Below are 15,645 nucleotides of genomic sequence, written 5' to 3'. Positions count from 1 at the left end.
TATTAATATTGTCAATACTCTAGCAGTGCTTTAATACTTCTAAGAGTAAAATTTGAAAAGTATTATTATCCCGTCTCAAATTATTAAATATTTTTAAACCATATACTAATATATTTTATTAAATATACTTAATAATTTTATTTAAAAAAATATAAACTTTTAAAAATATCATTCATCTAATATATTGAAAGGAGATATAAATAAAAATTAAAGAATAGTATTAAAATAAATGTTGTTTAACGAAGCTTTGATCTTCTTAGATATTTTATATTTCACGACGTCAAATATTTCAAAAAATATCTTATAATTTCATACGGAGGAATACTAAATAGTTCCTTCAAAATTTAGAAGACAAATAGCATGGAATAATTTTTCCTCTTGAGAAAAACCATATTTTAAAATGTTTATATCAACAAAATTTATGTATTTATGCACACACACATACATATACATAGATATGGATACTGACGTAATTGGACCCTCTCCACATTAACCCAGTGTTTTTTAAGACTCGGATCAACCCGAACGGTCAGACCAATTGAACCGTCACCTAAAGAAGAAAACGGCTTGGTTCAATCATTTGGCTCGTTCTGGCAGTTGACCTGACTTGGCTGGTTTGACCCGAGCAGTTCTTGAAGACCCAAGCAAAAACTTGAAACCCGGAATAGTCAAACCATTTTGACTTGTTTTCAATATATATGTATATATAAACATTATTTTTTATTTAATTATTATATCACCGATTCAATCACTGGTCTGACGATTGATTAATAAAACTGTGACCCATTGATATTTTCAATTCATTGTTCGGTTAGTTTTTAAAACATCGCATCAACCTCAGGTGACTTGGTTAAGATCGCATGATCCTTTTTTCTACAAGACATGAATGACAATTTGACAAAATAAAAATGTATTTAAAAATAATTGCCTCTCAAATATTATATCTATTTACAAGCAAACTGTTAAATTGAATTAATATTTTGTAGATAGGTGGGGGATGGAATGGTAGAAATTAATTTAACAAGAGTGATGTCAACTGCTAAAAAGATTGATTAAGATATGATTCAACGATTAATAATCAAAATCATAGCTTGATTAATACCAAAAAAAGTCATAGCTTGATTACAGTGAAGATTGATCATAAATAAAATATTTTATTACATCGGTTAAAAAGTAGGAAAACCATCTACCACAATTCAATCAGTGGATTCATATTAGGAAGAGCAAGAAGTGAGGCAACGGCTATTAACGAACAGTGTTGGGCGCACTCACTTTGGTGTGTCGTCCGAGAGTGGACACCTAATGGCCAAGCGGGACAGTTGCAGGAAATGATGCCACAATAATAATTTTCATTCCTTCTTGCTCATTCCCCTTCCTCCATTTCTGCTTTCACCTATACCACTTTCCTTGTATGTGACTGTGACTGTGTAATTTGCCTTCAACTTTTCCACCCACTTATCTTGTCCTTGTCCCATTCCTCTGGCTCACGTATTTAATGCAAAGATGCACAATTCAATCTGCCTTCTCACTCAACCCACAAAGATTCTTAAAATTGGTTTACGTTTTGTAAATTCCAAAATCATTTCAACGAAATCATTGATTACAAGGGTAAAGAGTGACATATCCTTTATCAATTAAAACAATGTTATTATAGCAAGAGGGGTCGATGGAAGAATTAATTAATGATAAGGATGTAAGGACGAAGCATAGTAATGTTCGAAGTGAGTGGACGCGAGGTCGTTGTAAATTGGGTGGCTACACGTGAGCACAAGTATGTTCCGCTGGAAAATTTAAATGGTTTTCATTATTTATTGGGATAAAATCTGGTTTGGCTGTACGCCAGACCTCACACTACAAACACAACAGACAATAAATAAACACAACATATAGAGCTTCGTCTAATAATCACGACATTCAATATTGGTTGGCATACACGGTGCAAAACTATGCAATAGTGACCTGTCTTTTCATTACTCTCTGCTCCAAAATGGGGGAAAAAGGCCAAAACAAAAAAAAAAAAAAAAAATTTCCTTCCCCCTCCATCCCAAATGCATAGTATGTTTTTTATTGTTATTTTTATGTTGGATCTGTCAAATGGGAATATTTCTTTCAATAAAATTTGACATTGATTTACTGTATTGTAAAGAATTAGTCATTTTCTCTAAACCAAACTCCCATTGGTTGTACCGTAATATTTATGCTGACAACAATATGTTCAAGTGATAATGCTATCTTCTTCATTTGAAAGAGATTTTAAATTTAAGTTTGGCGCTGACATATTTACACGTGTCTCTTTTTATTGGAAAGAGTGAAGTTAGGGGTAGATATTAAAAAAAAAAAAAACACCGTGATGTTCACACTATTGTTATGTTATTTTCTTAACTATTAATTGAATTTTATGAGAATGTCCATGATAAAATAAACAGAAGAATTTGATGTGAGAGAAAGTAGAAACTTCATGTAACATTGAGTTCTGTTGGCCGAAAAAAAAAAAAAGTAACATTGAATTCCACAGATCAAAGGGGTCAAGAGGGTCCACGGGTCTTCATTTGAGAAGAGAATAAAATACGAGGGCAATTGAATTGAAACTTATCTAGTAAAAAAAAAAGAGTTGAATTGAAATTTGAAAGTGAGATTTCCTTAGTCATGAAGAACTGTCCTGAGGGCATGCCACGATGGATCAAAAGAGACGCCCATGACACGTCCACTTCCACTTGGCTCCACGACAGTTTTTCTTTTTCCGCAGGAAACTGACCAAGCGCATTCGGCGTAGACTTTGAAAATAGGAAACCGCAAAAAAAAAAAAAGCCTATCATAATTACTTGGAAGACGACGAGGTCAAAGTCTGCTCATCTTTAACCATTTAAGAGTTCACTACAAAAAGAAAACAAAAGAGGTGAAATTCTGGAGTCCTTTCGTTTTTGTTGGGTTAGGCTTAGCCCTTCCAGAAACAAATATGAACTGGGCTTGTACCGTCATTTTTTTTTTGAAGTGGTGGCCTTTCTTGCACCCTAACTCAAGCTGCTCACCAATCTCGTCTCTTCAGCATCCCCACCTCCTCCTTTTTTTCCCTCTCCAAGAAAATCAGCTTAAGTTTGAATTCACACATAATGAGAAATTGAAGTTAATGTTGTCCAATGAATTTGAGACTGTCTCTTCTGCTCACCATTCACACGTACATATATCAAGGTCAAAATGATTATGCATCAAAATATGAGCGAAATGACTTTGAAGTTATTTAGTGTTGCAAGATACTTGTAGTTTAGTAATTTAAATAATTTAAAGAAGCCATGCTAATATATAAAGAAAACGAATTAATGAATGCCAGAATATAAAAGCGATGGAGGCCGACAATTGAAATATGCACAAGGTTTAGCAGCACACATCACGCGAAAATGACGGCCCAAGCTTGAAAAATAGTAAAACACATTGGAAACGGTTCAATCTAAACTAGCTGAATCTATAGTTTAAACAAATACTATCATCAAACTTGTGAGAAAAGATTAGAAACTAATCAACCTGTACTAATAAAAGTTTTACTGACTTAAATTTAATCTAAGTTTAACCAAATAACTCACCGGATTCAAACCTGACCCAAAGTGAGAAGGACTATGTGTTTTATTTTCATCTCTCCTTCTGAAGCTGTTAATTTGTTATGACAACAAACACCAATCATCATGCAAATGAAGTTTAATATGTAAAAAAAAACCCATGCTTTTCTTGCTTCTACACTAACAAGTGATATCTTTTAAACCCATCTTCTCCCTCTATCACCTCTTTCATGTCAAAGGGAGTGTCAATTTGCAGAACAGGTTAATCTTGAAGTTGCAAGTCTTCTTTCTCTTTTCCAATCTTTACACTTCCTTCCTTCCCCCCCCCCTCTTTTTCAATCTTTGTTTTGTTTAAGCAATTAAATCCCAATGTGATTTTGGATTAACAGAAAAGAAAATGGTGAGGCCTCCATGCTGCGAGAAGATCAGTGTTAAAAGGGGCGTTTGGACTCCGGAAGAAGATGCTAAGATGATAGCATTTGTCTCAAAGCATGGGTCTGGTAACTGGACATCTGTTCCCAAAAAAGCAGGTGAAAAGAATTACTTTTTGTTAAACATGAAATGGGTCTCTAATCAAGATTTCAACTCGTTACTTGATTCTACAACTTCTATCGAGGTCATTTTCAGGTTTGAAGAGGTGTGGGAAAGTTGCAGGCTCAGGTGGACTAATTACCTCAGGCCAGATCTCAAGCATGATAGCTTCACACCCCAAGAAGAGGATTTAATCCTTAAACTTCACGCAGCCATTGGAAGCAGGTGATTATAACTAATTTACTACGAGCTATTCCTTACTTTTCTTCTTAACTTTGAAACCTAAATTTCTTTCTTTTGCAATTCTGTGCAGCGTCATTTGCTTTTCTCGTCTGGCATCCGCTTCTTCATTGTTATGTTGCCAAGACAAAAACATTTCAAAATGACATCTTCTTTTGGTCTTCCCCTCTTATTCTTTGATGTTTTATTTGTATGTCCTATCAATGTAGTAAACTGCAATTAGATAATTTTTACTTTTACACTTGTTATGATCAAACACGTACCTTTGGGCTAAAAATAATAAAAGTGAACTTTACCTTTTGCAATATGTAACTTAGAAGAAAACCCAGTTATTCTCTGCTGCAACTTCAGTAAAAAATTCGCCTTTTAGAACTGTGGCTGTGTACAATAGGCCGATATAACCATGGTAGTTTTTATGTTTTGTATGTTAGTATGAAAGAATGGTGACGGTTCTAATCTATGGTGCAGGTGGTCTATGATTGCCCAGCAGCTTCCTGGTAGAACAGACAACGATGTAAAGAATTACTGGAACACAAAGCTGAAGAAGAAGCTCACAGACATGGGAATAGACCCTATCACTCACAAGCCCTTCTCTAAACTCCTAGCTGATTATGGAAACATTGGGGGAATCAAGAAACCAAGCACCCGAATCGGGTCTCTCAGTAAAGACTTCAAGAACGCAGTATCGTTCAAATCAGACTCGTTTCCAAAGCTACCTTCAACCTCACCAAAGCTGGAACCATCAACAGAAAGTAGCTTTTTCAGTAACACACACGTGATGGAGAAGGAGATAATCCCAGCAGCTATATTTGGGGAAGGCTTCTTCTCGTCAATTTCTTCACCGTCTTCTTCTTCTTCTTCTATTTGTTGTTCCAATGCTGCCCAGGAAGGCTGGCCTTTTCCCTTTTGCTGGAATGATTTTCTTCTTGAAGATGTTTTCCCACCTGCTGCTGATAACCCAGAGAACGAAAATTCAACAACGAACGAGAATAAGAATGAGGTGACGTCACTGCAAGTTCCCAGAAGTGACGTTCGGAATTCATCGTCATCCTCTGAGATTTCCTTCGTAGAAGCCATGCTCGATCAAGAAAATGAGATGTTCTTGAATTTTCCTCACCTCATGGAGGAACCGTCCAACTACTGAGTCCCCTTCTGTTTGATCATATGTTTTAGATTTCGTAACCAGTGGACAATAATAAGGTGATAGAATTGGGATAAATGAGCATTTTGTGTTCCAAACTTGTCATTTTTTCCCCCTTTTTCTCTCAAGACAATTAACATTTGGTGATCATAAGTTTTACCACCATTTTCTGTACATCCATTGATGATGAGTGAGTTCAATTGACAACCATTTCTACACCAAGGTTCAACTATCAAATGGAGATTACAACTACCAATTGAGTTCTATTTCTACAGATATTTTTAGCTGAGCTGTTATGAGTCGACTAGATATTTTTCTGTAATGCTTCGTAAACAGGACGAACTGTTATGTGATTTAAATTACTTTTTACTTATATTAATAATATAATGGAAAAATGACAATTAATAATATATTCATTATCATCGTTCACCAACCCCCCCCCCCCCAACTCAATGGTAAATGTTTCGATAAAATTCCAAACAGACAAAAGACGAATTTTTTTCCCAAAAAAAAAAACTTAACATTTGTTGATTTTCTTACTGTCAATGGAAATCTATATAGAGGTTCAACTATGGGTTGTTTGGGGATGAAGAAAACTCGGTGAAGATGGTGGCCATTTCACTTTACAGAGGGAATCTCCATAGAGTACCAGACGTGCCTCGTCGATGGCTCATGCCAGCCCCGAAAATTTCTCTCAAAGAATTCAAATCGCTTCTTGGGCGTCGCACCAGGGCTCTCTCCCGCCTCCTTGCTGACGGGGCGGTCACCACCACGTCCACCACCCTCTCGATCCCTAACCTTGTCTCTCTATCTGGCGGTCAAAATGAGGTCCCTGTAATTGATAAGCGGTCTGTTGCGATTCAACCCGAATCAGAGAAGGTCAGTGATAATGGAGAAGGTCATTCGCGGGAGGGCGAAGATCACAGGGAACCGGAACTCTGTAATGGTTCCATCCGGAAAACAGTTGATGGCTCTAATTCGTTAACTGATTCCAAGACTGATGCGATAGAGAAAGCGTCTAAACCTTTCGACGGTTATGCCTCTTTAGTAACAAAGCAGACAGAGACGGTAAGAAAACGTACTCTATCAGTTCCGTTTCCTTCTTTAGCTTCACACTTGATTAATAGTTCTTTTGGTTTTAGCTGCCATAATAGGTTTGCTTGGGAATGGATTTCGGGAATCTTTTAATTATGGAATTATTGAAATTGATTTATGGATTAATTGTGGGTTTTTAGTGCTTAATTCAAGTGCCTTAGCGATATGTATTTTATCGAATGCGCTTACCATTGGAGTTGATGCCAGATCGGAGACAGAGAAGATATGTTAAATGGCAAAGAGAAAAGGAAAAAAGAAGTGGAGGACAAGTTACAAGTTTTGAATGCAAAGAAACATAATCTTGTTTTAGCGTTGAAGCAGGTAACCACTGGTTCATCTCTTTTTTCATGTTCACAATTCATTTAGAATTTGAGATGTTCAAGTTCTTGATCTGTGGCCGTGCTTGGTGTTAAGATTATCGATTTTGTGCTGTTACGGATGACAGATCTTAAATGTGGAGGAGGAATTAAAAAGACGAACTAGTGTGCAAGATATTGCCTTGCGCTCTTCTGTTCCATTTCAAGCAGATGGGACAAATGGTACTGGTTCACTGACTAGGCATATAATTCCAAGAGTGGGTTCAGAAGCAAATCTTGGTTGTGATGTGGAAGGGAGTGAGAATGATGATCTTTCGAACCATAACATGCTCTCTCGTAATGTGCATTGGATGAGTAGCATGTCACCTTCGGAATCCCCTCTTAGGAGGACGCCTTGTGTTCAACAAAACATGGTAATGTTGCTCACTGCGAGAAGCAGTATCACATCAATGATTTTTCAAGCTTTGTTTGTGGAAGTTGATTTTAGATTTGGTGTCTGACATGAATGTATGAGCATCTGAAATGGCTGCTGCCTGCAGAAGGTTCATCTTTGGTAGATCTAACTATTTAATAGAGCTCACGTTATTATTACATGCTGAACTGCAAAAACTGACAGAACATTAATGGTTTCTGAGGACCCAAGCCCATTTGTTTTAGGTTCATTTGAGTTCTGACAGGGCTGTTAAACTGGTGAATTTCATTTGAAAATGGCAGAAGTCTAGCGTTGGACTGAACTGAATTTCTGACCATGATTTATGCAGTCAACTTGCTGCGGGCTATTTTATATTTAAACTGTCTTCCTATATATATATATATGTAGTATATATATATAAATATGTATTGCCTGGCACGATATAGATTGCACTAGACTAGATCATAACATGTTCAACGGATGAATGAATGTGAAGCTGGAAGGCGAGTGATGGGGCTGGCCAAACCTATAAATGCCACTTAAGATGCTGTACAGGACACGTCCCATTTCTTTACAATAAATAGATTTTCCCTTGGATTTCCTATTGATGGATTGTATGATGAAATATTGATGCTTTGTTGCTCCATTTGATTTGAAGGTTTCACAGCCTTCCAGGGCAAGTCTCGGGGTAACTGGAAGTCCATCACGCTTTGCTCTTTCACATCAGGGCAATCCTATGAATCCGCCTTCAGTATCTCTGTCAGGCACAGGTTACATTGCATCATCGCCTTCCCCGGCTGCGTCTGGTGGTACTTCTATTTTCAGAGATGCTCGCCACCCTAGTCCCTGGAACTGAAAAGCATTCTTCAAGCAGAATCCTGATTGTGGTATCTAATTTTTCAGAATTGAGCAATGCTGAGACACAGATACCTGTGTCAATTTCAGAGACAAAGGATTTGAATCTCTTCTTTTTATTACAAGATTGACGCAGTCAATTGTGTAAAGGAGAGATACAACATTTGTATGGATCCATAAGTCTAGCGAATCTTGCAGCTGAACAACATCAATTTCTTTGAAAAGTGGGATGATTCGAATCTCTTGGAAACTAATTTATTATTTATTTATTGGTTTGATTATTGTTCAACTTCTCCTAGTTGGAAGGGCTGCGTAGGATGGGCAAGTTGAGAATCCCAGGACCCAGGTACAGTCCTTGTCATAGTGACATACTCCATACTTTACAGTTTTTTGAACAACTGAGGGGCCAATTTTATACATACATACATATATACATACTCTTTTTATTAAAAAAATATTTTATATTTTTAATTGAATTTCACCTCAATAAAGTAGTTACTTATTTTTAAACTAACATTTTATTTTTATATTTATTCCTATTAAACACCTTACAATAAATATAAAGTTATTTATTAATAGGAATACTTTAAAAAAAATAATAATTATACCTCAAAAAATAAAAAATGCCTTTCACTTTTTAATATCAAACTTTTTAAAAAACATCTTACATTTTTGAACGGAGAGAGTATATATTACTATTTTTGTCCTTTTAGTACAAGGAAAAAATTGTATAGAATTATAAATATACTCTTATATAATAAATTTAAAAAGTAATCTCATGTTATTTTTTTCATGAAGGATAACATTAAAAATAATTTTTAAATATTATCAAAAAAGCCATATCATTACTTATAAATGAAATTAAATAGACTTTTAAAATGTATTTTATAAATAAAATTAGAGGGAGTACATGATTGCAAGTTAATAAAATTATTGGTTTACCAAAAAAGAAAAACCATTATTTTTCAGTTGCCATTAAACAGGTTTAAGCTAGTCAAAAAAAAAATTGAAATTTTATGCTTTTACGATTTAATAAGAAAAATATCATAGAAGCGCGATCCCATTGTTTACTGTAACAAAAATGTGCGCGTGTATATCTGTCTATGTGTGTATATAATTTAATATGTTTAAAAAAATGAAGAGGCTAAAAAAGATTATCAGAAAAAAATAAAATTTACATGCGAACGTGGTAAGAAACTGAGCAATTTCGAGACATTGCATTGCCGTGCAAGTGTATTCAACAGTAAGAACGTCATGATTTTAGGTATGATTAGATTTTTATTTTTTTTACATGATTTTTTGTGACGTTGTATTGAAAAAATAAAAATAAAAAAGTGTATCCAACGGTTGTGAACTGCCAAGATCTCCTCATCGAGTCGTTGACCAAGGCCACCACGCCCTCCTCCCCACCTCGTCACTCATTTTTCTTCATAATTAATATTCCTAAATTATGAACTCGGCACTCGGATATGTTACCATCCTTTATTAGTATCATCTCTCCTTCACACTACCCTACAAACCCCACCTCTTCCTTCCTGCCCTTCACCTCCTCCTTCAATTCCTCCATGGCGCACCGCCCCATCCACCACCGGCGCAACCTAGCAGCTCCACCGTCCTCCTCCATGGATTCCACACCCACCACCTCCTTTACTTCTGCCCCTTCTCACTACTGCCCTTCCCCTAAACCAGATCTCACCCTTCCCTCCAAACCCTCTTCCTTGCTTCACCACTTCTCTTCCCTCAACTTGAATCACAACCGTCCCCATCATCCTCAGCCTCTCCCTTCTTATTTAGACTCCCATTTGCAGGTCAAGTCCTTGACTTCCTCCGCCATTCTCCGTTCCTCCAAGACATATCACGCTAAACGCGCTCCAAAGCTCCCAAAAGAGTGTAAGCCGTCTAAGAAAACGTCCAAGGAGAAACCCCAGAAATCTACTCATGAATTGGAAAGGAGGGAGGTGCAGGGTCTGGTGAAGAATGATAAGGTGGATGATTGTTGTGCAGGGCTTAATGGTAGGGGTCCATTTGGAGATGAAGTTAAGAGGCCCTCTGTTTCACTGGCTATAAGTCGTGGTAGAAGAAGATCCTTCTGTGGCTCGCAGGTCGATTTAGGAGATGTCTTTGCTGTTAATGGGGTCAAAGTGGTTTCTGCTGATATGCCGCCGTTTATGCAGATCCATGCCGTGGATTGTGCCAGAAAGACGTTTGATAGCATGGAGAAGTTCACATCCAAGACCCTGGCACTTGCCCTCAAGAAGGTTAGGAATCATAACCATTTAATCAGTTTCAAGTATTCAATTAAGAAAAATTGGGTTTTTGTTAGATTTCTTGGTGCTATTTCAAAATGTGTCTGTGTGAATGATTGGTCAAAGGATTTGGTTGGCTGGCTGGTTGGAAATTTTGCAGGAGTTTGATGGGGCATATGGTCCGGCTTGGCACTGTATTGTGGGGACGAGTTTCGGGTCCTTTGTGACTCATTCAGTTGGAGGGTTTCTGTATTTCTCCATGGATCAAAAGTTATATGTCCTCTTGTTTAAGACCACTGTGCAAAAAGCAGATTGAAAAAAGCCCAAGAAGGAAGCGGCTTCTGCAATGATAATCAAGATTTATTTATATATATATATATATGAAAATTTTAGCGGAAGTTTTGGAGAGCCCCAAAAATGCTCTTGTACATTAGTTTTGCTTCAACCATGCAGGCAGGGAGATAAGGTAGAATGTAACAAATCTGCCTTATTTCCTGCATTTATTGTAACACTTGAGATTTTATAAAAGAAATCACCTTCACAATTACAAGTTACCTATGGCTGGCTCCATTACTGCTGTAAATCTCGTTATGCACGTCATCTATTTAAATTTTGATTGGACTATGATTAGAAGGTTATATTTTCTGTTGCCTTTTTCTTGTTCGAGTGAGTAAATGGAACAGCTGTTGGGATTAGAAATAGTGGTTACCAGTGCAGCATATTGTGCTGCATGATTGAGGGTGAAATTGCGTGCACGTTTTATTAAATCCAGAACTGATATGATATGGCAAGTGAATGAACTGAAGTGTGTTGAGAGCAGAAAGATCAATGGAATTTATTATTATTTCTTGTTCAAGAGATTTTACTATTATTCTCACGTCTCTCTCACTCTCATTACTTAGCCTGCAAATTTGTGAATCATTTAAAGTTCAGATAGAACTGGGGTCCACTGCATTAAATTTGATGTTTGAATACACTTTCTTCTCTCCCTCTCACTTATGGGGAACCAGAGGTTGCATCTGCCGGGCTTCATCCTTGGTATATCTTCTCACTTGCCGAAGGGAAAGGTACAGTAGCAGTTTACTAAAAATTATTAAATAGAAGTTAAAAGCATTCGCTCATTGTATGTTAATAAGTATACTGATAATTGAATTGGTTTATCACACATTATCTTTTGATTCCTTCGAAAACTGTCCAAACTTACTTTACTTTTGGGATGAGATGATGGACAAGGTGGAGGTAAATACTAGGGTTAGGTTTCAATTTCAAGAAGAAGCTGAAGTTACCCGGCAACATATTGCCCTATGGGAAATGTACTTTGGGACACTGGATCTAACCAGAATCTAAAAACTGTCACTGAGATCTCCTAAATTTTGGTGTTTCTTATTATAATGATAATGATGGGGTATGCAATGTAAGGCATCCCCACAAAACAACGCAAGCCACCCCTACTCCCACTCCGTTTCCTGGTAGGGTCCCCCAGTGAAGCATGATACAATATAGTAACATACTATTGGCCTTTGCGTGTCATCATTAATAATTGGGACGCACTGCTCTACGAAAGTAAGACCAAGCTAATCTCCCATTTGACTCGTTCTTAGTTTTTTTAAGGTTCCTAAAAAAAAAAGGTTTTTTAAAAAAAGAAAATTTGCATTGAAGGATCGCCACAACAGGTTATCTTTTAAAAAAGGACTAGAACATTCTAGATTAGTTCTGTAAGTCTGGAGGACTTAAATAAAATTAAATTTGTTTGTGAAAAGACATGACCATCCCTAATGCTTATTATAAAAAAAAAATCCGCAATAAGGTTAACGTTTCTAGAGATTAGGGATAGTTAGGTCTTTTTGCAAATAGATTTAATTTCATTTAGATCTTTCGGACTTGTAAAGCTAATTCAAAATTTGGTCTTTTTTCGCAAATAAATTGCTCCAGCGATCTTTTAGTGAGACTTTTCTTTTTTAAAACAAAAATACATATCACGCTGTATTTCCTAATAGTACCATAATAATATACCCCCAAATAAAAAAGGTCACTTTGCCTGACTAGTCTGGGGCTTCCTGGGCCAAGCGTCAACAATGTTGACCCAGCAATAAAGTCAAGTCGGGTTATTACTTTGGCACTAAATAATTTGGGCCTTCATTGGTCAGCCTCTTGCACTTCCTACCAGCCTAAGTCCAGCACAAAAAGTTAATGATTTTTTTTTTTTTGAAAAAAGAACCGAAGCAAGCATTTAATTTTCATAGACTGCTCCAAGTAGCACTTTTTTTTTTTTTTTGTCTTGAGGGGATCTCTAACTCTAACTAGCACATTCAATTTAGAAGTCTAAGATGTTACAATTTATTTTTTAAAAAACTTAATAAAAAAAAGATGCATTGAATTGTTTGATGATAGGGTCCGAGAAATGAGAAAGAAGCAAAGGGGATGATGTGCTTCATCCGGGAGCAGCGGCCGGGTTTCTGATATGAATCCACAAGTTGACGCATTGTTTGGTCTTTGTTCCCCCTTTGTCCTTTTCTGCATGGATTCCCTTTTCTTTTTTTATTATTGACTTCCTAATTTGTTCGCCATTTATGTTGAGTCTGTCTAAATTGAGTTTCACCTTATGACTTCCGACTAACGCGATTTCTTATCATTTTTGTTGTATATTATTTTGTTTCCATTACAAGTCACGTTCTGAAAGCTTTTTATGTTCTTGTTCATAATTCATTTTGTAAAATCTATAAATTAGTGCTCTTGATATGGATATTGTTAAGTAATTGTGTTAAAAAGATGATAAAAAAATTCTGCATTTAGTTTAAGGAATTTATTAGAAGATGGGATTAATTTTAAAACAACGAATTTATTTGAACTAACTTTTTTTTATTTTTTATAAATTAGTTAAAAATAACTTGTAAATAAATATCACAACTAGAGAGAAATAATAATCTGAATTGGTCCGACTAACCGAGTTCGACCTAACCATCTTATATTTATATTGAATTGAGCCAAAAAAAAAAATCTGGAAAATTCAATTTCATAGTTTTGGCCTCAGGGTTAAAACATTTTACAGCATCATTCATGTTCCTGTGAATTTGGAGATCCACCTAGTTTTGAAGCGATCATAGACATAAGACATGTGTATCTTGTTGTGGCTGTCCAAATCAGTGGCCATCCTCATTGTCTGGAGAACAAAATTCGTGGTACCAAACCAAACTCGGATGCTCCAATCTAAATCAGCGGTAAGTAGTTGGCATTCATTGAAGATTGGAAAGGTTAAATCTTGAAAACCCATGTGCTTCAAATCACTATTTGCTTCCCTCCAGAAAGAATCCTAATCAATGCCTAACACGTTTCTAATTACTCCCAAATCTCCCCATCAATCACCTCTCACAAAGTACCCACCTTGGCTCGGTCCTTTCTCTCCTACTCAAACCCCATATTTAGCCTCAGGAGACACTTGCTTTCTTGCCTTTACTTCAGCTTTGCTTGGATGATTAGCAATTTTTGTGCTAAGCCAGTTAGGTCATGACGAGTCCTGCCTAGCTAGTGGAATTTCTTTTTCTTTTTTCTTTTCTCTTTTATTATATATCCATCTTTCTTGGGTTAGGGCGTTGGGCAGAGATTATATTTTGATGCTTAGGCTTAAAAAGACTCTGGTTTCTATTGCAGTAGTATTAATCATAGGCGGAACCAACCTAGAATGCTGCCCACTAACTAAGTGTTTTTCTTCTTGTTCTTGTGTTTTCACGCGTGAAGGTTGAGAAATCTTAAGCTACTTATAATTATATATTTCATTTGATCTATATTATAAGATACTTTTAATTACTTTATCAGAGTCAAATAATGACAGTTAACTTATTAAATATGTCTTAAAAAAAAAAATTATCAACTCAACCCCTATAAAAAATAGAAAGAGAGATACGATATATGTTGAATCATTAAATTAAATTTATAAAATTAGTAAAATTGAAAAATGATAATAATTGACCATTCATGTACATTATATTAGCAACCAATGATTTTTTTTTTTTGAAATATAGAAGTAATCTATATCTTTACATTAATATCTGTGACTCACCAAGTCAATTCCCTACACGCCAAAGTTGTGTTCTCTGAGTCGTGAAAATCTTATATATAATGAAATACAATAAATTATTGTATTGTGGGGAAATTCAATTGTTTTTCTTTCAACATTTTTTTACAGTATTTTTTTTTGGTTATACTTACCTTTTTTATTTGGGTGACAAAAATCAAACACGTTTAATGTGACTACTAACGTTCTAAAATTATTGTTATAATAACAATTTAAAATAAAAAGTCTTGCAAAAAAATAACAATTGCTTTTTATTGCACGGTCGGATAGTAAATGCTGACAATTATTCTTAAAAAAAAAGTTAAACCTTAGTTTAAGAATCAATTTACTTTTTTTACCCATAAATTTACTGTCAAGTTATTAAAAGTGTTTTTTTTAATATAACCATACTAAATTATTATTATAATGGTGCCGCCTTCTTTTTATTATCTTTGGAACAATTTTTTTTTACTATTTGCAATCATAATATGTAAAATTATTGATAACTTAAAAAAATAGACTAACAGATAAATACGTCATTTAAATTAAATATTGTTGTGCACATCAACATTTAAAGTTTTCAAATTAAATATCAAGCATTATTGAATTAGTTAAAATGTATATTGAAAATGATCCAAAATTTATAGAGGTACAAAATACAAAAATTCATTTCACTTTCGTATAATTTTCTCTAAATCGGTGGGTGTATGTGCATCCAGCTTCATCATTGCACTAAAATAATACCTAGAGACAACAACAAAAAAATCAAAAAAGAAACACCCCATCCAGATCAAAATATAGAATATTAATAATTAATTCATGATTTTAAAAAATATTAGTTGAAACATTAATTTTTTTAAATATATATATATATATATATCTCTCTTTTAAATTTTACTCTTATTAAATACTCTATATAAGTGCTTTGATAATGATAATTAAAATTTTAATGTATTATTTTTCAAAACAAAGTAATAGAAATATTATTAAATGACTTATATTTGAATTAAATAAACCTTGTAGAAGATATCTTGCCTGTTTGAATTGAAGTTTTAATCGATTTTGGGCAAAAAAAATCGATTAGTGAAGAATTTACCAAACAGCCCATCTTTTTCATAATCAATTATGTTAACTAAAACCGATTAATGGATGAAGCAAATGGGAGCAGCTTTTGGATTTCAATTTTACATTTGCATGCATTTATTA

General features: G+C 35.0%; 2 protein-coding genes and 1 pseudogene across 3 annotated transcripts; all 3 read left to right on the top strand.

Annotated features, from left to right (window-relative positions):
• Positions 1 to 3,948: 3,948 nt before the first annotated feature.
• On the top strand, positions 3,949 to 5,704 carry LOC129300812 (transcription factor MYB35-like; annotated as a pseudogene).
• A 275-nt stretch (positions 5,705 to 5,979) lies between these two features.
• LOC129300813 (uncharacterized) lies at positions 5,980 to 8,418 on the top strand. The gene is made up of 4 exons (XM_054939412.1): positions 5,980 to 6,531; positions 6,766 to 6,879; positions 7,004 to 7,288; positions 7,946 to 8,418. Exons 1-4 carry the CDS (start codon positions 6,070 to 6,072, stop codon positions 8,141 to 8,143), a joined length of 1,059 nt encoding a protein of 352 aa, XP_054795387.1. The 5' UTR covers positions 5,980 to 6,069; the 3' UTR covers positions 8,144 to 8,418.
• A 1,043-nt stretch (positions 8,419 to 9,461) lies between these two features.
• LOC129300814 (uncharacterized) lies at positions 9,462 to 10,942 on the top strand. Of its 2 annotated transcripts, XM_054939415.1 has the most exons (3): positions 9,462 to 10,244; positions 10,317 to 10,400; positions 10,549 to 10,942. In XM_054939415.1, the coding sequence occupies exons 1-3, from the start codon at positions 9,612 to 9,614 to the stop codon at positions 10,702 to 10,704; spliced, it is 873 nt and encodes a 290-aa protein (XP_054795390.1). In that variant the 5' UTR covers positions 9,462 to 9,611; the 3' UTR covers positions 10,705 to 10,942. The 2 variants fall into 2 exon arrangements, with proteins under 2 accessions (XP_054795390.1, XP_054795389.1); XM_054939414.1 differs by having other exon boundaries at positions 9,583 to 10,400.
• Positions 10,943 to 15,645: the final 4,703 nt, after the last annotated feature.

This window comes from Prosopis cineraria, unplaced genomic scaffold (assembly GCF_029017545.1).
Source record: "Prosopis cineraria cultivar Desert tree isolate PC_DT_omini unplaced genomic scaffold, ASM2901754v1 PC1760, whole genome shotgun sequence".
NCBI lineage: Eukaryota > Viridiplantae > Streptophyta > Magnoliopsida > Fabales > Fabaceae > Prosopis > Prosopis cineraria.
Note: the sequence above shows the minus strand (reverse complement) of the source record. Positions and strands in the feature narration are given on the sequence as shown.